This window comes from Macaca mulatta, chromosome 15, assembly GCF_049350105.2.
Source record: "Macaca mulatta isolate MMU2019108-1 chromosome 15, T2T-MMU8v2.0, whole genome shotgun sequence".
Lineage (NCBI taxonomy): Eukaryota > Metazoa > Chordata > Mammalia > Primates > Cercopithecidae > Macaca > Macaca mulatta.
Genome location: NC_133420.1, coordinates 98521437 through 98545152, shown reverse-complemented (window position 1 = coordinate 98545152; position 23716 = coordinate 98521437). Strand labels below are relative to the sequence as shown.

Sequence of the window (23716 nt, the reverse complement as noted above, 5' to 3'; positions counted from 1 at the left end):
AGCCTCCTAAAGTGCTGGCATTATAGGTGGGAGCCACCAAGCCCGGCCGCCTGACCAATTTTTAAGACATAGTAGGAGACTTCACATGAGTTTTTTTTTTTTTTTTTTTTGCCACTGAGCTCCACGGTCAGGTTTCCCAGGATGATGTGCATCTATCTGGTCACTGGAAACTCCTGGGAAGCTCTGGATGGAGAAAGTGGGAGTGCCTTGCCTTAGGAACCTGCCCAGGGCCCTCTCACCCTTGGCCAGGAGCCCTTCACAGTCTTGTGATCCACAAGATCACACCCTGTCACCAAGGCTGCCCTCTCACCCCCATGGTCCACACCATCAGCAGGTGAAACTAGCCCTGGTGCCTTTTTTTTTTTTTTTGAGACAGTCTCTCGCTCTGTCGCCCAGGCTAGAGTGCAGTGGCGCGATCTCAGCTCACTGCAACCTCCTCCCTAGTTCAAGTGGTTCCCCTGCCTCAGCTTCCTGAGCAGCTGGGATTATAGGTACGCACCACCAGGCCCAGCTAATTTTTGTATTTTTAGTAGAGACGGGGTTTCACCTTGTTGGTCAGGCTGGTCTCCAACTCGTGACCTCGTGATCCACCCACCTCAGCCTCCCAAAGTGCTGGGATTACAGGCATGAGCTACCGTGCCCGGCTCTAGTGTCCCTTTTTACAGCCAGCTGGTTATTGGCCACTCTCTACTGGTAGGCCCACATTGGCTGGCTTTTTCCTCTGGAAAGAAAAATTGACAAAAGTTTGCAAGCAGGCATAAAAGGAATTCATAAAGACATATTCAGTTGGAAGCATTTAAAGTAATTTTTTTCCTCAGGAAAGGAGATTGAAAACAGATATTTGCTGTGGGCTCTTAGGCTAACAACCATAATTTGTTTTTTCAAGGGGATTATAAAGACATAAATTCTTGTTGATGACTGAAAATATTTTTTATACATGTTCGGTTGCTATGATGTGGTATTTATTTTGTATTTGGCCACCTTTATGAACTCTGTAATTCTAATAATTTTATAGTTGCTTATTTTGGAGTTTCTAGGTAGGCATTTGTTCCATGGAAACGTTGCTCCTGACATTTTGACTTCTCTCTAAATTCCTCCGGTTCTAATTCACGTTCTTAGTGCGTTGTTCAGTTTAGACAGTGATGATAGGCACAGGTGTCATTGTCTTGTTCCTTGTTTTACTGGGAATGTTTCTAGTGGTTCACTATTGTATATGCAGGACGTTACCAGTGCCGGTTTACAGAGAAATGAGGAAAATAAGGACAAGTGAGTTTTTTTTAAGGCCAAATTATTCAGTTCAAGGAATTGTTTTTATTGAGGCAGTAGCCTTTCAACTTTTTTTTTTTGAGACAGAGTCTCACTGTCACCAAGGCTGGAGTGCAGAGGTGTGACCTCGGCTCACTGCAACCTCTGCCTCCTGGGTTCAAGCAATTCTCCTGCCTCAGCCTCTCGAGTAGGTGGGATTACAGGCATGCACCACCATGCCTGGTTGATTTTTGTATTTTTAGTAGAAATGGGGTTTTGCCATGTTGACCAGGCTGGTCTCAAACTCCTGACCTCAGGTGATCCACCTCCCTCAGCCTCCCAAAGTGCTGGGATTATAGGCGTGAGCCACCCCGCCGGCCACTTTTCAACTTTTTAAAACGTAAAGTGATGATTGTATTAGATGGCGGGATTTTTTTTTTGTTAATGCTCTTATTCAGCAATATAAAAAGTTGATACCCATTGTCTCTTGCCTTCTTCCTGCACCCCCTCCTCCCCCATCTTTTTTTTTTGTTGTTTTTTTTTTGTTTTTACATTTTACTGGTCTGTGAAATCCAGAAAGACCACTGCAGTACTCAGTGTGTCCTTGTGACAACAGTGAAGTTCTTTAGAGGCTTCAGTGTGCTCCTTTATGTGGACTTACATTTGTGCTTACCTTTTGACCTGTGGGGTGCTTCCCCTCCCCCACCACTTTTTTTTTTTTTTTTTCCTGAGACGGAGTCTTGCTCTCTTGCCCAGGCTGGAGTGCACTGATGCAGTCTCGGCTCACTGCAGCCTCTGCCTCCCAGGTTCAAGTGATTCTCTGCCTCAGCCTCCTGAGTAGCTGGGACTACAGGCGCACGCCACCATACCCAGCTAATTTTTATATTTTTAGTAGAGACGGGGTTTCGCCATGTTGGCCAGGCTGGTCTTGAACTCCTCATCTCAAGTGATCCTCCCACCTCAGCCTCCCAAAGTGCTGGGATTACAGGTGTGGGTCACCGCGCCCGGCTTTCCCCTCCTTTTTATGACAGCTATGGGAACACCCTCGTGCTAGTCTAGCATTTTGAGGAATTCATTCACAGGAACCCCAAGTAGGTTCTGCCATCAGGTACACGGTGAGGATGTAATGATTGGGCCTACTAGGTCAGTAGGCAAGTTTTGGAGACTCTTCTGTTTAAGGAAATGCAACTCCAAAGTCATGATAGACCCTAGAAAATTTAAAGCCAGTGGAATTAAAGATGTCAGGCTCCCTGAGTTTAGGGGTCACATTGCCATTACTATAAACTTTGCCTTAAATGGCTTGTCAAGTCTTAGCCATGCCTATGACCTTTTCTTCTGAAACATAGTTGCTCATTAGGTTCCTCTCTTTTAAGGAGAAATAGTGGACCCAGTTCTCTTGGGTCTTTACAACATAGTCTTACTCCTGCAGGGAGCAAAGCTTGCTTTCTCCAGCTGGCCCTGTAAGGAGCAGTGAGAAGTCTCTGCCCCTCCCGTCTCCCCCCATTACTCCTCTGAAGCATTAAGCCTGGGTGAATGCAGTCCTGGCTTTCTGTTTCTAAGTGATCACCTCACCTGCCTGCACTTTCACCAAGGAGTTTCTATTTTGTCTCATTTTAACTGATGACAAGTGATGATCGTGACAGTCATCATCTGGTTTTTATTACACCTTTCCTTGAAGGAATTGCTGTTTTGTTTCACAGATGATGAAAGCTTAATGACTTGCACGCTTTTGATCCTACAGCAAGGGTAGTTGTTTGTAAGAATTGGTGCCTACGATGACAACTTTCCCAGTGGCTCTTTGTCTGGAGCCAAAGCTCAGGGAGGGTGGTGGTGGGCAGTTTAGACGCTAAGCCCAGACAGATGGTGAGAGGTTGGGTTTAGGAATATCCCTTAGCTACAGTGTAGTGCGTTTTGGTTAAAAATATGTAGATTCTAGAAGAAACTAGAACTGGCCTCTAGATACCTGGGACCCTGGAGAACAGGCAGCTCTGACTCTGAGAATATCTGGAAGGAGTGCGGACCTAGGCATCCTAAGGGATTGTTTTCTCAGTCTGGTTGAAGTGGTCCGGTAGCATCCCAGGAAAGCCAGAGAGAGTGTAACCTTAGGTTTTTCAGGAACCTTCGGAAGACTTGTGAAAGTCCTGGGCTGTCCTAGAGATTCATTTCCATTGTTAGATGACTTCAGTTTGATCTGGGCTGAGTAAGAAATCCCCTGTAAAGTGCTGATGTACTCCAGGGACTACTTCACAATTGAATCGGAGGCAGAAGTATATTATTAGTCTTGTGAGGCTGTTGCATTACCTATTATCTGACACAATAGCATTAGGTTAGTAAATAATATAGTCATTTGGGGATTCTGTAATTGGCTTGAAATTTAGATAATTAGATCACAGTTTTTGAAAGCTTTCAGATTTGATTTGGTTGGGCTGGTGGCCAAAATCTTACTCATTTATGTTTGCCCTTTTAGCTTACCTTTTTTCCTGTTAAGTAGACATGAATATGACATAAAATTAGTTGCTTTTTTAGAATGTTTAAGTACATGTATAAGTGATTCTCAGATTTCTCAGGAGTCTGTACTTCTGTGGTCTCTCAAGTGTTCCTCATTATTTGAATAAAGATGAAAATCAAAGGAATGCATAACAGACAGGTTTGCCCTGTTTTTAAAAAAAAACCATAATAGGAATAGGATAGAAAAAAAAGACTAGAATTGCCAAAAAATGTCCACTGTATTACAGAGGATGTATAAGAGGCTCCTTTATGCATTTGTTGATTGTTTTTAGCGAGTGGCTGCTCCGTGCATGGCACTGTGCTAGAGACTGTCAAGTACTGGCTCACGGTAGAATGGATGAGAAAGAAAACTCAAAAGACACATGTGGCCGGGCACAGTGGCTCATGCCTGTAATCCCAGCACTTCGAGAGGCCGAGGCGGGTGCATCGCCTGAGGTCAGGAGTTTGAGACCCGTCCGACCAACATGGAGAAACCCTGTCTCTACTGAAGATACAAAATCAGCTGGGCGTGGTGGCGCCTGCCTGTAATCCCAGCTACTTGAGAGGCTGAGGCAGGAGAATCGCCTGGACCCGGGAGGCGTAGGTTGCGGTGAGCAGAGATCATGCCACTGCGCTCCAGCCTGGGCAACAAGAGCAAAACTCCGTCTCAAAAAAAAAAAGGACACATGTAATTCTCTTATTCCTGTTTCGATCAGAGCCTGGGAGAGCTGTGATCCCTTGTGGAAAGATGAGCCCTTGCTGTGGCATTCCAAGAGGCAGGGTGGGGACGAGTGTTTGATCACAACTATTGTTTAGAATTTCCAGTGTGTGGTGATAGATTGACTTTAGTGGGTTTAATTTTTAAAAAATTATCCCACAGTGAGTACACCCCTTTACTGTCTCCACCCAGGATGGGTTGCCCTCAGCACCCCCTCCTTGGTATAGCATTGGCCCTGCGGGCATCACCATTGAGATGCACAACCTCCTGGAAGCGGTGTTCATAGGAACACCCCTACAGTTTGGTGGTGGGTGTGAAACTGCCCACCACCACCCTCCCTGAGCTTTGGCTCCAGACAAAGAGCCACTGGGAAAATTGTCATCGCAGGCACCAATTCTTGCTGTAGGATCAACACTGAGGAACGGGGAAAAAGGTACTATCTCCACATTTTATATATCACATTCCTTCTCACAACATTCTGGCAAGTCCCAGTTCTAGGAGAAGGAAGGCAGACATAATTCTATGTCTGGAGTATTTGTATAAAACCAAAAAATGGGAAGGCCTGGAAATTTTGCTGTCTTCTCACTCCCTTGCCTCTGTGTGTGTGTGTGTGTGTGTGTGTGTGTGTGTGTGTGTGTGTGTTTGTGGCACTGCAGGATATGTCAAACTAAAGTTTATGTACTTAAAATAATCTTTAAAGTGTGTAATGGAAAGGTTTTTTGTTTGAGTCATTTGTTTGCAAACCCTGAAGAGGAGTCTTTCATTGCGGTCGCCCATTCTCCTGTCGATAGAAACAGGTGGACCTGTGAGGGGAAGAGGAGGGTGTGAGCATCATGGACCAGCATCATGCTACTGGGCACTTCCTGTCTCCTATTGCGTTTCATCCATAAACACAACCTTTCAGGGCTGTGAGCCTCCTTTTGTGACTGAGGAAACTGGGGCTCAGGGAGATAAAGTAGCTAGCTAGTACTGCACAGCTGGCAGCAGGGAAGCTGGAGTTTGAACTGGAGTTTGCCTGACTGCAGAGGGCACCTTTGTTCCCATAGTGTCTCTGCCTTCCTTGCAGGGCAGTGCACATTTCTTGGTTTTCCTTGTAAAACCCCGAAATTCTGGAAAATCACTAGGCATGCTGTCTCTTAAGCATGCTTCTGTGTTACACACACACACACACACTCTCTCTCTCTCTCTCTCTCTCTCTCTCTCTTCCAAATCAAAGTACTTTAGGGAACAGTGGTAACGTGATGCTTTTGGTCATTCTTGTGTCATTTCAATTAGTTGGAGGTGGACTCTCTTCATGGTCTTAGAATGGGCAGGGCTTTTTCATGCCACCCACAAGTTGAGAGTGTCCATCAGAGGTCACCAGCCTGCATTCAGATCGTGAATACCAGTTTGGTAAAGGATGTGAGTGTGCGCGTGTGCTTAGTTAGAATGTGGCCCTAGACAGCCTCACCTTGCCCTCCCGGCAGGCTCTCATGTTCTGTACTCATAAGATACCCTTCACACTGCTGATTTATGCTAAAAGTATCCTAATGTTTCTGACAGCTCATGTGTGACATGAATATAATCCATATTTCTTAGAGCAGCTAATTCAAGTGGCTTATTTCCCTATACTGCTGATAGGGCTATATCTCTTGATGTCGCAGCCCTGGAGATTGTGATGGTAACATATTGTTTCTGGGTCACTAGTTTTGTCTAAAACAGTAGGTTGGAACAGAGTAGCAAAGGTTAATTAAGTTTGTCCGTCAAGGTGGGAACAGATATGGATACCTCTGATGTTTCTGGTTCTGAAATCAAAGTTCCTGAATGTGCGGTTGTGGGCATCTTTTCTTCTCATTTTCAGACAATCAAAAAATAAAGTTCATTTGCTCCAGAAGTAGAGAAAATGTGAAGAGTTGTTAAAAGCTAAAGGCAGCAAAGTAGGTCTTTATACTAAGCAGATATCTTCACTTAAAATTAGAAAGTTTCCTCGGTTGACTAGAGAGAAATATCAGAAGCATCTGAGGGTGATTTACTTTGAATCTTGCCATCTCTACTTAATCCCTTGCGACCAGAACCAAGTTATTTGATCTCTCTGAGCAGTTTCTTCCTATATCAATGATTATTAAATTATGAAGACTTGTGAGATAATGAGACAAGTCTCTATATTATTTCTCAATAGATGCTCATTTTCTTCCTCTGAAATTTGGTTAATCTTATTGTCAGTAACCAGTATTTTCTCAGGAAAATTAACATTAAGAATATCACCAGTACAACCCCCATCCATACAAACACACACCGCAGTCTTCAGAAGTGTTGTAGAATGCCTTCAGAGACTGGACATGTGAGACAGTGGAGTGTGCTGATCATTATTAACCAAATTTTAAAAATGCAACCTTTTAAATGTCCTTTCTCTCCAGCCATTTTACTGAAACTCTGTTTCTTAGTGGCTTTTATGTCAATGGTACCTGCATTTATGCCTGGCATATGTGGGTTCAGTTGTGGGAAGTCAGGATCTGTATTTTAGATTTGTGAACTAGACAAATGTAGGTTTCTAACCCAGGAACTGGAAAATCTTTCATGGATTTCTTAAGATAAAGAAGGTGCTGAGCTAGTCCCAGCCAGACACTGGTCCTAACTGACCACTCTTTTGTGAACCCCCTGAAATGCACCAAGACCCTTTGAGGTTTTAGGAAAAGGAAACTTTTTTTTAAAATTTGGTCTTTTCTTACTATTTTACCTCCTTTTAGAGGTACTTGCGTCCCTTTACCTGATTTATACATCGGTGTCTTTCAAACATTTTAGACTGAGAACCCATAGTAAGAAACTGTATTCCAGTATATATTTACACAGATGTACACAAAATGACGTTTTGTAGAACAGCTCTTACCCCTTACCCAAATTGTATATGCAATGAATTCTTATATACTGTTCTCTTTTTATTCAGTTCATTCTACTGCATTCTGTTCAATTCCATACAGTTCTCTAAATATATATATCTATGTATCACACACACACATATATATATGTAGGCACACTGCAAACTGAATTATTTGAGGGCCCTATAAAAGGTAGCACTTCCCGCCTTTTGGAAAATACGGTCTCAAGAAGTACACTGTTGTTCTGTCAGTACCACTGATGGCAGATGGTGAAAACAGTTGAGCAACCGAGACTCCGTCTCAAAAAAAAAAAAAAAAAAAAAAATAATTTGGCCTTTGTAAAATGTCACAATACTCACATCTGAATTGCTTCTTGGCTAAAGATAAGCAAAATGGACCACTAATAAATACAAGTGTAATTCTGATATCCTGTGGGGTTTCTGTCCTTAATGGGTATTCACGATTGTTGTGGGCTGGGCATGGTGGCTCATGCCTGTAATCGCAGCTCTTTGGGGGGCCCAAGGTGAGAGGATCACTTGAGGCCAGGAATTCAAGACCAGCCTGGGCAACATAGTGGGACCCTGTTTCTACAAAAACTATTAAAAAATTTAGCTGGGCTTGGTGGTGTGCACCTGTAGTTCTAGCTATTCAGGAGCCTGAGGTGGGAAGATCGCTTGAGCCCATGATACCAGAGGCTGCAGTGAGCTGGGATCGCACCACTGTACTCCAGCCTGGGTGACAGAGAGAGACCCTGTCTCTGAATTTTTTTTTTTTTTTTAAAAGACTGATGGGCCGGGCGCGGTGGCTCAAGCCTGTAATCCCAGCACTTTGGGAGGCCGAGACAGGCGGATCACGAGGTCAGGAGATCGAGACCATCCTGGCTAACACAGTGAAACCCCGTCTCTACCAAAAAAATACAGAAAACTAGCCGGGCGAGGTGGCGGGCGCCTGTAGTCCCAGCTACTCGGGAGGCTGAGGCAGGAGAATGGCGTGAACCCGGGAGGCGGAGCTTGCAGTGAGCTGAGATCCGGCCACTGCACTCCAGCCTGGGCGACCGAGCGAGACTCCGTCTCAAAAAAAAAAAAAAAAAAAAAAAGAAAGACTGATGTGAATTCCCTTCCATGCCCTCTCCACAATTTCTGGAAACTGGGGGAGGGCTTGCTTTATATCCTCATGGTCAATTTTGGTTCTTTATTTCCATATGACTTGTTTATTTTTTTATTGTTCATCTTAGGGCTGTTTTTTATTTTTATTTTTAGAGCTACTGTGATACAAACTTTCCTTGGGTTCTGTTTTTTGAAAAACCCACCCACACTTTTTCTTTTGTTTTTGCATGTGTAGTGGAAGATTTGGAATTTACAACTTAAAACATCATAAATGTATCAGTTCTTAAATGATTGGTTCTCTCTGCCCTGTTGTGTGAGCACCCTCGTCTCCACGCCTCCCCCATTTTCCCCTCCCACCTCTCCTGGGCGCATTTGGAGGAGCTTTCGTTTGGAAAAAGGACTCTTGGGTTCCTCAGCATCTGAATGGCCAGTCCCAGCCCCAGCCCCACGCGTAGCACAGCACCTTCACCCTTGTCCACCCCTCACCCCCACACACATTGAAGGATCCTCTTGGCCTTTGTGGGAATCTCTGACAAAGGCTGAGTCCTCACAAAGGCCTGTCTGTCTGCCTCCTCTCCTTTCCTCCCTCTAGGAGGGGAGTGGAGGGCATTCCATAGCAGGACCACCTAAGAGAAAGCAAGGTGAGCGCAGGGGAGGAAGGGAGCAAAGGACTCATCTTCAGAGCACTGGACACAAAAGGAAAGGAAGTCGGGAGGGCGGGTTTTCGCTATGGGAATCTGCTTGGGTCACACACCTCAGCATTTGGCCTGGTGCTTCGGTAATCTCTGAAATGTGTGCATAATAGCAATCATTTTTAGCTTATATATTAAAATTTTTTCTCAGCATGAAATGTGGAATGCTGAAAAATGAATGAGGTATGTATTTCGGAAGGTGAACAGGGCTGTTTGGGTGAAGCCCTTTGCACAGGTGGAGTCTGTAGGCTGAGACAGTTCACAGTGTGTGCTTAGGTGAGCTTGGGAACAGGCATCCCATTTAGATGGTTTGAAAAGAAGTGTCTGTTAAAACTAAAGCCATCATTTAATGAGGGTAAAAGTCCATCCCAGCCTTCACACTCAGCACCAGCAGAAGACCCAGAATTCCACAGCCTGTGAAGAGCCCTACCTGTATAAAAAGGTTTCTGTTCAGAAAACCAAATATTTACCCCAAATATGGCTTTTGCCATTTAAAAGACTGTAAGCCACATATCAATACCAAGGGAGTTTTTTTTGTTTCTGTTTTTTTGAAACAGGGTATTACACTGTCACCCAGGTTGGAGCCAGCAGGGCAAACACAGCTCACTGCAGCCTCAACCTCCTGGGCTTAAGTGATCCTCCCACCCCAGCCTCCTGAGTAGCTGGGACCACAGGTGTGCGCCACCATGCCGGCCTAATTTTGTAAATTTTTAGTAGAGATGGAGTCTCACCATGTTGCCCAGACTGGTCTCCAACTCCTGGGCTCAAGTAATCCTTCCTCCTCAGCCTCCCATGTGCTGAGATTTACAGATATGAGCCATTGTGCCTGGCTGAGTCGTTACACTATTTGTTTAAATACCAGTTTGCAGTTAGGAATGTTATCCTATAGAAAAACTCTTCTCATTAAGACTGTTCCCTTTTCTTACGTCAACTCCAGTTTTATGCAGCTGAGCCATGTTTAGTAAACAACTAGATGGCAATTTGGTCTTCACAAATCCCTTTTAGTTATTCACCTGGATAGACTGTTCACTTTGATGCAAGACCAGACACTCACCTTATCTAAATTGTTACTAGATAACCAATGACTGGTATTTGGGATTTTTGTTTTAAAAAAAGAAGTGAACTGAAACATTTTTATGCTTTTTTTTCAGATATTATTGTTACTATAAAATAGGGTGATTAACATGTATAAAAGGAAATGATGGCTCAGATTTACTGTGATGCATATTCTTAACAATTTAATAAAACAGAACTCCAAGGTCTTGGGTTTCCTGCAAGGTTAATACTAACACCATGAGCATCCTCTGCCAGCCAGCTCTTATCCATGGGTCGTACTCTGGTTCAGAGACTTTGGATGGGTAATAACATACAAAACATGCCTCTTGCTTGCCAGTGACCACTGCTAATAATAATGGTAGTCATCATTCACTGGAATCCTGGGTTTTTAGGGTTTACTTGGTTTATTTATTTGCTTAGCTTAAAGGAATAAAAAAAAAAACCCTTGAGAGGAGACAAGGAGGCATTATACAAAGGAGAAAAATATATATCCCTTCAGGAAAACTGTGGCTCCTCTAATCTCTTTGCCACTCTTGTCCCTCAGCAGCACTTAGCTGTTTTTTCCTAGCTGGAGGTGAGGGACTGAGCACAGGGGTGGTGCTAGGTTAGTTTAAAGTGAGCTTCTCACCTTGGTGCCGTTCAGGCCTTGGGTTGGGTAAATCTGTGTCCTGTGGGAACTGTAGGACACTACGCTGTAGTAACAGTCAGCAGCATCCCTGACCTCGACCACTAGATGCCAGCATCAACTCCCTGCCCCCTTGTCACAATCAAAAGCGTCTCCAGATGTTGCCAGATGCCCCGTGGAGGACCATACTGCCCCTCGTTGAGAACTACTGGTTTAAAGTAAAGTGAGTTTCAAAGGCTTCGTCATTTTCCCATTTTGTTTAAGCCAAAAGTAGCAGGGTTGTGATTTTCTTTTTAAAGTTAGAAGAGAGCAGGAAGTGATTTAGTTTGAAATTGCATTCTGCCATGCCCTTTTCTGGGCTAATTGCAGTTTTTGTTTTTGGTTTTAGACGGTGTCCCACTCTGTCGTCCAGGCTGGAGTGCAGTAGTGCAATCTCAGCTCACTGCAACCTCTGCCTCCTGGGTTCAAGCAATTCTCCTGCCTCAGTCCCCCCAAGTAGCTGGGATTACAGGCACCTGCCACCACACCCAGCTAATTTTTTTTGTATTTAGTAGAGATGGGGTTTCACCATGTTGGTGAGGCTGGTCTTGAACTCCTGACCTCAGGTGATCCACCCGTCTCAGCCTCCCAAAGTGTTGGGATTACAGGCGTGAGCCACCACGCCCATCCATGAATTGCAGTTTTAACGTCATGTTTACATGGCTACACATGCACTTAGAAACACATAGAACTGTCCTCTTATGAGCAAGTTGTCACGTGGATGGGTTGTTCTGGATTATTCTTTGAGGTGGATGTAGCTGAAGTGACTGATGACCTCAGTAAGTTCATGTATTAGTCTGGTCTCACACTGCTATAAAGATACTACCCGAGACTGGGTAATTTGTAAACAAAAAAGAGGTCTAAGTAACTCACAGTTCAGCATGGCTGGGGAGACCTCAGGAAACTTGTAGCATGGCAGAAAGCGAAGGGGAAGTAGGCACCTTCTCTTCTTCACAGGAGAGAGGAGAAAGAGAACAGGGGAAACTGCCAAACACTTTTAAAGCATCCGATCTCAATAGAACTTCCTCCATATCATCAGAACAGATCGAGGGAACCGCCCGCATGATCCAATCACCGCCTGCCAGGTCTGTTCTTCGACACGTGGGGATTACGGTGTGAGATGAGATTTGAGTGAGGACGCAGAGCCAAACCATATCAGTTCACATTCTAGTAACCTCAAATAGAGTCTAACCCTTCGTATCTTTTTCTTCTTTTACTGGAAGTCTTTTATAGCTCAGTGATCTTGGGGATTCATTAAGGATAGTGAATGTTTGAGTATAAATAACTAAATTCCTATTTCCTAATAATTCTTTTTATTTCATGCTTTCTGAAAACATGGAAAAGGAATTAAGGGAATAAATAAGCATACGAATGGATTTGAAATTGTGTTTATTTTCCAGTAAGCGTTAGTTTAAAAAAAAGGAATTTTACTGTTCATCTTTGTCTTTTTGTCAAATAATGTATACATTGTGATTGGCAGCAGTTAGCCAGTCTATTTGTCAGGTTTAGCCTTTCACATGTTTTAGTTAATATAGGGGATTGTTGGGATCTCGTACTTCCAAGGTATGTGGACGATATGTTGGTAATTGTAGAGCACTGGTTCTCAATCTTGGTGTCATATTAGAATTACCTGGGATCTTTGAAAATACCCAGGGCCCAGGCCACATCCCAGAGCAGTTAAACCAGATTTTCTTGAGTGGAGTCCAGGTATCAGTACTGGGTTCCCTTCTCACCTTACTCCAGCGAGAGTGAAGTTTGAGAAGAAATCAGTACCACTGTTTACAAATAAAGTTTTATTGGAACACAGCCATGTCCATTCATTTTACAAATTGCTAGAGACTGTATGGCTTGCCTAAAATATACTTACTGTTTGACCATTTACAATAAAAAGTTTGCTGACCCCTGCTATAGACTCACGGGTAACATTTTGCAAACAATTTTGAAAGGAAGGTTTGTGTAAACTTTCATAGTATTAAAAAAAAAAAAAATCCAGCATTTTGCAGAGCATTTAGGCTCAAATCCTATCACTTTTCTTGTACCCTGGGAAAATTGAAAAGCATTTGCCTTGAAGGACTGGCTTGCAGATATTGTCAAACCTGAAGTAGATGTGACAAACTCAGCACCCAGAGCAGAGAGGCTCCATTATTTCTATTACGGCTTACGTCGGCACCTTGCTTCTAATTCAGTGTTCATTACTCAGACTGTGTAATTGACTTAAGGAAGTCTGTGGAGACAGAAATGGCTTTTCAATTCAAAGTGTGTTTGAGTTTGTTTTTACTACTGCAGCAGTTGTAGATGGCGGCAGACCCCTGAAAAAAAACTTTTAGTTCTAGGGAATTTTCTGTATAAAAATAAAAAAGAATGAAAATTAAAAATTGCTATTTACATATTTTCCCTCTTTCAGTTCAGCTGGAACCTGGATGGTTGTAAACAGCTGGTAAAAAATGTTTTAAGCCGGGGCAGTGGCTCACGCTTGTAATCTCAGCACTTTGGGTTGCCGAGGCGGGCGGATCACTTGAGGCCAGGAATTCGAGACCAGCCAGGGCAACATGGCGAAACACCGTTTCTACTAAAAATACAAAAATTAGCTGGGAGTGGTGGTGCAGGTCTGTAGAGTAGGCGTCTGTAGTCTAGCTACTCAGGAGGCTGAGGCAGGAGAATCGCTTGAACCCAGGAAGCAGAGGTTGCAGTGAGCCGAAATTGTGCCATTGCACTCCAGTCTGTGCAACAGAATGAGACTCTGTCTCAAAAATAATTTTTTTAGAAGGTTTTCCTTTGGTTGTGGGCTGTGAGAGGTTACTAAGTATGAGAGGAAGGATCACTTATTCTAGTCCCTGGGCACCAGCAGTATCAGCATCTCCAGTCCAGTCTTTTTTTATGAGACAGAGTCTCGCTGTGTTGCCCAGGCTGGAGTGCAGTAGCGCAATCTCAGCTCACTGCAAGCTCTACCCCCTGGTTCACACCATTCTCCTGCCTCAGCCTCCGGAGTAGCTGGGACTACAGGCACCTGCCACCATGCCCGGCTAATTTTTTGTATTTTTTTAAGTAGAGATGGGGTTTCACCGTGTTAGCCAGGATGGTCTCGATCTCCTGACCTGGTGATCCGTCTGCCTCAGCCTCCCAAAGTGCTGGGATTACAGGCGTGAGTAACTGTGCCTGGCCTCCACCCCAGTCTTAACTATACATCAGGACCTGCATTTTAACAGGACCCCCTGGCCATTCGTATGCACATTGAGAGATGCTGGGAATCATTGAAAGATGCTGTACTGTTCTAATTGATAACTGGGTATGTGTAGTAAATAGGTACCACGATTGTCCCTTTTCTTTTGAATGGTTTAATGGCTTCTTAATGGGCTCTCCTGCCGTGTGGTCTTACTCATTAGGGGTGGCCAGTTTTTCCTTTTTTGCTATTTTCCAAGTATAGCTTCTTTAACCGTTTATTTAGTAAAAATTTAATGTAATGGTAGAAAGTGAACACGGAGTGATTGGCCTAGAAGAGACACCATTTAATATACTTTAGAAAAACAAACCAGAAAGGACAAAGGGGACTTGCCCAGGTAAACTTCACTTGAGAGGAAATAATCACCTGTAATGGTGTCTTCTTTGCTTCTCCAGAAGAAGTAATCCACTCATGAGAACATAGATTTGAGCTTGGGAGCAGTAGAGATCAAAACTAAATTCCTCGAGCTGCTCAAAGCATCAGGCGGAAATCAGGGACTTAGCTCTTTCTACCAAACAGTACCATAATACCCAAAGTACACTTAGACCAGCGTTAGTTGGTGAATTGTCCACAATCTAGATGTTCATAGAAAATGAGGAAGCCCAGTACCTAGTTTTACACTACCAGGCTCTGTCAAGTTAGTCCTATTTTCTTTTTCAAGTAGCACTTAAAATATTTGATTGAAAAACATGGTGTTGAATTATTCTAGATTATTTTGAAATTATTCATATTTCTGAACAGAACTGGTTTATCTTGAACATTCCCTTAGATTGGATTTTAAAAGTGAGTACCATCTAAATTTAATTTTTTAAAAACTGTATAAATAACTGGAGTCCAGCTCTGTTGTTGCCATAAAGGTAAGATCATGAGTTGGAAGCTCAGTGTCTGTACCAGGATCTAGATGTGCATGGAAGGGGGTCTTACACTATCAGAGTCATCCACCTGGCCAGGAAAGTGGAAATGGGGGGGCGCTTTCTAAGTCATCAGGTCATATCTTCTTGGCTTTGAATAAGAGTCAGGAAGCCACAGGGAATGAACTGCTTCTTACATAAAAGCTATCTCATGGACCTAAAGGCAGGATCTGGTTGCCAGAAAAAAGTGAATGACTGCTGAGCTCACGTGCAGCTGCCACTGCTGCTGGAGGGGCGCTTGTGCCTCCTTACTGCCTTCCCAGTTTCGCTCTGCTTCATGTGTCCAGTTAGCAGAATCCAAATCGCCTCCAGAATTCAGATCTCAGACTCCTGTTCCTTGCTGCAGGGAACAGCACAGAAGGAGCTGGGAATAGACAGTGAGTAACAGGATCCAGCATGGCATCGTGCTGATGTCCACAGCTTCCCATTACACATGGTTTGCGTGTTGTTTTACAGTCTTTTTTTTTTTTGGAGACAGAGTCTTGCTCTGTCCCCCAGGCTGGAGTGCAGTGGCGCTATCTTGGCTCACTACAAGCTCCGCCTCCTGGGTTTACACCATTCTCCTGCCTCAGCCTCCCCAGTAGCTGAGACCACAGCCGCCCGCCACCACACCCTGGCTAACACCACACCGTGTTAGCCAGGATGGTCTCGATCTCCTGACCTCGTGATCCACCCATCTCGGCCTCCCAAAGTGCTGGGATTACAGGTGTGAGCCACTGCACCCAGCCTACAGTCTTTTTAAATACTCTCCTCATATGAACTCTGTAAGGTAACCAAGATGAAATGCCAGTTTTACACATGAAGAAACATGGGAAGAGGTCTGATAACTTGCTCCCGTTCAAACAAATGTGTTAGTGTTACAGCAGATTGTGTTGTCTCCTAAGCAGCACTGTCCCCTCTCCACCACCCTGTTCTCTTTTATACTGGTTAATCGAGCACCAAATGACCAGAAGGAATTTCAGGGGTGCTTTAGAGGGGACCTTAAGATATAAAGGCACCATCATAGTTCTAGGCCCAGTACATTGGAGGAGCGTGCTCATGGCTGAGGCCACTTCCAACTTAAATAGGCCATTCCCTTAATTTGCTTTTTTTTTTTTTGAGACAGGATCTTGCTCTGTTGCCCAGGCTGGGGTGCAGTAGTGCAAGCAATCATGGCTCACTGCAGCCTCAAACTCCTGGGTTCAAGTGATCTTCCCACCTCAGCCTCCTGAGCTGAGATCTCACTTGTGCACTATCACACCCAGCCAATTTTTTGATTTTTATGTAGAAAAGAGGTTTCACTGTGTTGCCTTGGCTGGTCTTGAGCTCCTGGGCTCAAGTGATCCTCCCACCCTGGCCTCCCAAGGTGTTGGGAATATAGGCATGAGCCACTGTGCCCAGCCTGTTACCTTATTTTAAAGAATTAGGTAATTATTGTACTAGTTGTGACATACAATGTTGGTCTCAATATATTTCTTCTTTTTTTTTTAAGCAGATGAAGAACATGGAGAACCGCCATGCAATGAGCTCCCAGTACAGGATGCATTCTTACTACCCGCCTCCCTCTTACCTGGGCCAGAGCGTGCCCCAGTTCTTCACTTTCGAGGATGCGCCCTCTTACCCGGAAGCCAGGGCGAGCGGTAGGTATCTGGTCATACAGACTGGATTTGGGGTTGAGAGAGGATGGCTATCCAGTACTGGGTCATTAGCTGTCTCTAATGGCTTAGCTGTTAGTAATTGTTGGAAAGTTTATTGCTGTGTGAAGCCTGGATAAGTATCCTTTAAAGAATTTAGTTATAAAATGACTTTGCTTTGCTTGATTCTTAATACCATGTTTTTTTTTCCTTTCTGGATTCTTAGAGTGACAGGAGTAAGATGAGAGACTCCCCTTTGGAAGCTAAAAATGTATTTTATAGAGATCAATATGAAATACAGGGGCACTTTAAATGTGGTTCAAGACCTGGTATTTTTTGTGAAGTGAGTTTCTGTATATTGAAAACTCATTTCCCAAAGACTTTCATTTTAAAATTGAAGGCATATTCATCTTTTGGGGGAAAATAACATAATAAAACATTTTTGAATACAATAGATCTCAGAGTTTATGCAGTAGCAATGCAAATAACTCTGATATAATGGCTTTGAAATAAAAAATGACTGTTAAATGAATCAAAACACTTTGAAATACATAGTTCCTCAACTTCAATTTTAACATCCCCCAGCATTTTCACTGTGGTGAGAGGCAGGTCTTTACAGCTGCTGCGTTTGCAGATCCCTTGTTTAAGTTCTTTATAGTTAAGTATCCTCTTTTGATGTAGGAAAGTGAGAAACATACACAATAGGCAGTAAGTGGATATCAGGGCAGTAGTGAGTGTCTTGGAAGAGAAACCAATCTAGGAGAACTTACTCTGTACTAAGTAAATGGATATGTTCATTTTCTAAATAACTTGACTCTCTAGAGAACTTAGAGAATGAGAATCAGAACCATGCTTTGATTTCCAAATTCAGAGCCATAAAGTCTAAAATAGCTTGACAAGGTATGCTTTATTTACGATATTAACATAAAATAAAGGACTTCTATTAATATGAAATATATAGGTCACGGGAGCCTATATAGTTTGAGCTGCAGAGAGGTGGAAGCACACATTGTTGATTGAAGTTTCACTTTTATTAAGAATTACTTTCTATTGGGAGTGGACAAGCAGAACTCTGTTTTTTAAGTATTCATACTATATAATATGTGCCCATAGGTCCTTCTTTCATACTGCTTTTGAGTCTATGTATTTGTTTATAAGCTCCCTAAGGACAAACAACACATTTTCTATACCTTCTTACCTGCTATAATGCCTTTTATTTGTTATTTATTGGTTGAGTGAATGAATGAATCTGGTATTATTATTATTTTCTTTTTTTTTTTTTTTTGAGACGGAGTCTCACTCTGTCGCCCGGGCTGGAGTGCAGTGGCCGGATCTCGGCTCACTGCAAGTTCCGCCTCCCGGGTTCACGCCATTCTCCTGCCTCAGCCTCCCGAGTAGCTGGGACTACAGGAGCCTGCCACCTCGCCCGGCTAGTTTTTTTTTTTTTTTTTTTTTTTTTTTGTATTTTTTTAGTAGAGACGGGGTTTCACCGTGTTAGCCAGGATGGTCTCGATCTCCTGACCTCATAATCCGCCCATCTCGGCCTCCCAGAGGAATCTGGTATTATTTTTAACCCAGCTTGCCCTGTAAGGGAGTGCAAGCATGAAAGGTCAGAGTCCTAACTGGCTTGTCTGATGGAGCCTCTGCACAATTTGGGGATGAAGCAGTTAAAGGAACATTTGTTTATACAAAGAAGAATGAAACCCACTTTCAGGAAGAAATTGCCTGCGTTTCTTACTCCAGGAATAATGGAATATTTTTAGAAGCGTTGGCATTCTTGAGACAAAGGTGTAAATTCAGAGCAAGGCAGTAAGACAAAAATATAAGAGGCAATTTATTAGAGCAGAGAGGAGTGAATTTGGAGAGGAGCAGTAGGCATTTGAATTTATGGCAGAAAAGGAAGCGACTCAGAAGGAAAGAGGTTACAGTCCAGGAAAGAAAAAGACCAGCCGTACCAGCGCTCGTAGGGGAAGAAGAATAGGTGAACACCACCTACAGTTTCTTACAACTTTTCTGGCCATGTGTTTATTTGAAAGAGTAGTGTGTCAGGAGACCCCAGGCTTAAATTCCTGGTACCCTGCTAACCCACTAACAGTTAAGTAGGAGGCTCAAGCTTCAGAAACGAGAGCCGGGAAGAACTACAGTAAAATCTCAGCACTATCTACTTTGGAATTATCTTTGAGAAGGAGTGTACAAATATGTAGAAAATCAAAATCCCAGCTAAGTTTTAAAAGAAGTGTGGCTTAATGTCTTCCAAATGTGAGCTGTTTTGGGTTTTTAAATATTGCATGAATTTTTACAAAGCAAGTGGGAAGGTAAAGGAAGTATTGTGTTTGGAGGTCAGTAAGGACACCTCAAAGATCATCTCATGGGACACTGGATCCTCAGTTTTATCAGCATTGACACAGTGGGGAGTTCTTTGAGAGCATGTTAGCCCTTCTGGGAGGCAGGGCTGAGGCTAGAGAGAGGAAATGATGGGTGGGGATGCGGACATCAGTATATTCATTTGTGAGATATTGGCAAAGGCTGGCTCATAACCAGTTACATTTAGCAGATCCATCAAGTTTAAGTTCTTTTGGTTGATTGTGTTAATACATAAGTTATTATTTATTCTAAATAGGGATTTCTAAATCACTTGAAAGAGTGTTTTCAGTAGGTTTAGTGTCTTTAAAGTCTTATTCAGGTATAAATTTGTCCATCAAATCCATGTTTCTTCAGTTTCTTTAAAAATAAATTTAAGCTTAGCTTCTCTATCTAAAAAAATGAGTCCAAGTGCAATGTCTTCCTCTGGATTTGCTAAAGCTGGCAACATGAAAAAAATTGAATGTTGGGCAGGGGGTTGGGGGGAATTTTACAGGGAACGTTTTCTTTTTGTCATGTTACTGCTTTTTAATGCTTTTTTTGTAAAAGGATAGGAGCCATTCCTTCTTTCCTTATCCTGAAAAATGTTAAGTGGGTAGGTCAGAGAGATGGTGGAGTCAGATCGTGCTGGTGTTTGTAAGCTATTGCAACAATTAGACTTTTATTTCAAGTGAGATGGGGAGCCATAGGAGGGTTCAAGCACAGGGTGATTTGTCTGTCTTGTGCTTTTAAATGATCACCCTAATGACTGTTTTCTTATAGACTATAGGGATGCAAGAGTGGAAGCTGAGAGGCCAATTAGCAGGTGATGGCAGTAATTCTGGCAAAAGAAGATGGTGGCTGAGTGAGGGTGGGAGCGTGGTGGTGATAATGGGTGGTTGAATTCTGGATATATTTTGAAGATAGAACCAACAAGATTTGCTGTTGGGCTTTGGATTGGACAGGAAGAGAGGAGCAAAGGATGACTCCTTAATTTTTGACCTGACCAAATGGAAGATTGGAGTTTCCAATTATCGAGGTAAAGAAGACTATAGGAGAAACAAGTTTGTGTGCATTACGAGTTTAACTTTGCATGTGTTAAGTTTGAGATGTCCATGAACCACCCAAGTGGATTGTTGATTAGGAGTTGGATGTGTGGAGTCTGTGGTGGAGGGGAAATATCTCTGCTGGAGATGAAGATTTGGGGGTTCAGTGCATAGGTGTTATTTGAAGTCAATGTGATGAGATCATTTGGAGAGATGAATGTAGGTGTAGAATAAAGGACCAAGGACTGAGCCCTGCATGTCTCCAATGTTTATGGCCCTGTAGATGAGGAGGACTAGCAAAGAAAAGAGGGAAGAGGAGCAGCCTGTGAGACAGGAGGGAAACTGTGGGTGAGTGGTGCCTTAGAAACTGTGGGTGAGTGGTGCCTTAGAAGCCAAATTAAAGGATTTTAATGAGAGCCAAAGAGTGCTGATAGGTCAAATGAGATGAGGACTGGAATCGACCATCGGCTGTTGCAAGTTGGAAGTGATCAATGAACTTCTTAGTGGCCACTTTGGAGGGAGGTGAGAACCAAAGCCTGCCTGCGTATTCAGGAGTGCATGGGAGAGAAGAACTGGGGCAGTGAGTATAGGCAGCTCTTCAGGAGTTTTGCTGTAAGAGGAATAGTGGGATGGGGCATCAACCTGTGGGGAAGTGAGTTCAAGGAAGGGCCTTGGCTCTTTCTTTAAAGAAGAGAGATTTTATAATAGGCTTGTATGCTGGTGAGGTGATCCCAATAGAGGAAGAATTTGTGGATACACAGAGTGCGTGGGGTCACAATTGCTGTAGGGGTGACCCTGAGCAAGCCAGGTGGGGTGGGATCCAAGGGTCTGCAGAGTGGGGACCATGGTCTGATGTGGGTCTGGGGGTGCTTTGTTACTTGTCTAAGAGGGGCGATGAGAAATAGAGAGGAAACAAACTTTACAGCAATTTGATAGAGCAGTTTTGTCTGTTGAGTCTAATAAAATATTGGGGCTTATATTTTTTGTCTTTCTTTTTTCTAGTAGTCTGTTTTTAATTGAGGTGAAATCCACCTAACATGATTAACCATAATTAAAGTGTCCAATTCAGTGGCATTTGGTACATTCACAGAGTTGGGCAACCGTTACCTCTATCTGGTTCCAAGGCACTTTCATCACCCCAAAAGGAAACCCCCCATCTTCCCTCCTCCAGCCCCCTGGTAATCACTAATCTGCTTTCTGTCTCTATGGATTTGCCTGTTCTGGAATGGAATCTCATAATATGTAGCCTTTTGTGTCTTGCTTCGCTTAACTTAAATGTTTTCGTGATTCAGCTACACTGTCATAGAGATGAGTATTTCATTCCTGTTTGTGGCTCAGTATCATTCCATGGTATGGATGGAGAGATCACATTTTGTTCAGCCATTCATCGGATATTGGGTTGTTTCCGCCTTTTGGCTAATGTGAATGGTGCTGCTTTGAACGTTTGTGTACCAGTCTTTGTTTGAATGTCTGATTTCACTTCTTCTGGGTATATGCCTAGAAGTGGAATTGCTGGGTCCTATGGTAAGTCTGTATTTAATTTTTGAGGAACACGTTACTCTTTTTCACAGCAGCTGCATCGTTTTACATTCTTTTTTTTTTTTTTTTTGAGACGGAGTCTCGCTCTGTCGCCGGGGCTGGAGCGCAGTGGCCGGATCTCAGCTCACTGCAAGCTCCGCCTCCCGGGTTTACGCCATTCTCCTGCCTCAGCCTCCTGTGTAGCTGGGACTACAGGCGCCCGCCACCTCGCCCGGCTAGTTTTTTGTATTTTTTTAGTAGAGACGGGGTTTCACCGTGTTCGCCAGGATGGTCTCGATCTCCTGACCTCGTGATCCGCCCGTCTCGGCCTCCCAAAGTGCTGGGATTACAGGCTTGAGCCACCGCGCCCGGCCCGTTTTACATTCTTACCATAATATATGAGGGTTCCAATTTCGCCACATCCTTGCCAACACTTGTTTTCTATTTAAAAAAAATAGTTTCCAGCCTGAGCAACATAGTGAGACCCCATCTCTAAAAAAAAAATTAAAAAAAAAAAATTAGCTGGGTTTGGTGGCACGCGCCTCTAGTTCTGAGTACTTGACTACTTGGGAGGGTGAGGCAGGAAGATCGCTGGAGCCCAGGGGTTTTCAGGCTGCAGTGAGCTATAATCACACCGTTGCACTCCAGCCTGGGTGACAGAGCGGGACCCTGAGACCCACACTGCATCCAGCACTGCATCACGACACAGCCCTCCAGCTTTGTAGCACAGGCAAGCGTGCAGGGGTGCAGTCATAGCTCACTATAGCCTCAACCTCCCAGGCTCAAGTGATCCTCCCACCTCAGCCTCCTGGGTAGCTAGGACTACAGGTGAGCACCACAATGCCCAGCTAATTTCTTTCTTTCTTTCTTTCTTTTTTTTTTTTGTAGAGACAGAGTTTTGCCATATTGCCCAGGCTGGTCTTGAACTCCTGGGCTCATGCGATCCTCCCACCTCAGCCTCCTAAAATGCTGGGATTATAGGTGTAAGCCACCGTACCTGGTCAAGAAAAAAGTTTGGGGGGGCTCTAGTCATTCATTTTTATTGTATTTTGCCAAAGTACCAGACCACAGTGCGTTGGAAACTGAAAGAAAAAAAAAAAAAAATTAAAGCAGGCTCCTCCCCCTCCATAGACTGTTTGAAGATCACTTGTCTAGTGCTCACATGGAGGGTTGGCTTATCTGAGTGTGGCCGCTTCATAGTAACAGATGCAAGCTGTTCGGGAAGTGACAGTGGGAACGGCTTTGAAATGATGCTTCCCCAACTGGGGATGAAGAGACACCTCCACAGCAAGCCCCTCTGTTTTAACAGATGCACCTCTGTCTAGAGGTGGGTGGCACTGCACATCTGAGAACAGACATCGTTCTCTGCATGTTGAATTCTTGAGTATAGGTTGCTGGAGTACATGGTTGGCCAACATCTGCAAAAAGGTTTAGGTTTCAGATGGTGAAGGTAATCCACTTAGATATGTTTGTCTATTTATTTTGTGATCTCGGTTTAAAAGTTAGAAATGGTGCCTTATTTCCAGGAGAATGGCTTGAACCTGGGAGGCGGAGCTTGCAGTGAGCTGAGATCGCGCCACTGCACTCCAGCGTGAGAGACAGAGCAAGACTTCGTCTCAAAAAAAAAAAAAAAAAAGAAATGGTGCCTTATTTCTTTTGGTTCCGACTCAGAGTGGCAGCCTCCCGTGCAACCTCAGCCTTCCTTCATATCCAAGCTGCACTCTTTTCAGGAGGAAGAAACATTTGAGGTGCTTCTTACAGATCATGGAGTGTTCATGTATTACTCATGTAACACACAGAGGCTCTCAGCAGCTCCGTGAAGCGAGTGCAGAGCATCTACATTTTACCCAAAGGTCAGATGGCCACCGGCAGTGACGGGCTCCATGCAGGTGAAGGCTTCATGCTCCTCTGTGATGTGTGAGCAGCTTGCAGAAGCCTCTCTGCTCCCAAATACGACTCTTCGAATCCATTTGGCATTAACAATGCCGTGGACTGGGGAGTCTAGCAGTGCCTGATTTCACTGATAACCATAGGCCTGTCCTTGATGATGACCAGGACTGCAGGCAAAATGGGTAGCTTGCACCTCAGGGAGTGGACTTGCTTAATGCTGCACGTCAGAGTTGGACTTTTAGGGAAGGTCATCTGGCTGCACCTCCCCAGTTTGTGGGTGAGAACACTGAGGTTCTTCCCTCTGTTGGGAGCACCCTCAGATCTACTTGCTCTTGATCCAGAATGCCAAAGGTGC

At 43.8% G+C, this 23716-nt stretch overlaps 1 protein-coding gene across 3 annotated transcripts in view; it reads left to right on the top strand.

Moving 5' to 3' along the window:
* DMRT1 (doublesex and mab-3 related transcription factor 1) overlaps positions 1–23716 on the top strand; it is a 128672-nt gene that overhangs the window by 57719 nt on the left and 47237 nt on the right. For 2 of the 3 annotated variants that reach the window (XM_015117825.3, XM_077966160.1), the window contains exon 4: positions 16429–16573. In XM_015117825.3, the coding sequence (XP_014973311.2) occupies positions 16429–16573 (145 nt within the window). Of the gene's footprint in view, positions 1–16425; positions 16574–23716 lie in introns of all 3 variants that reach the window. The other variant, XM_015117824.3, reaches the window with a different exon arrangement.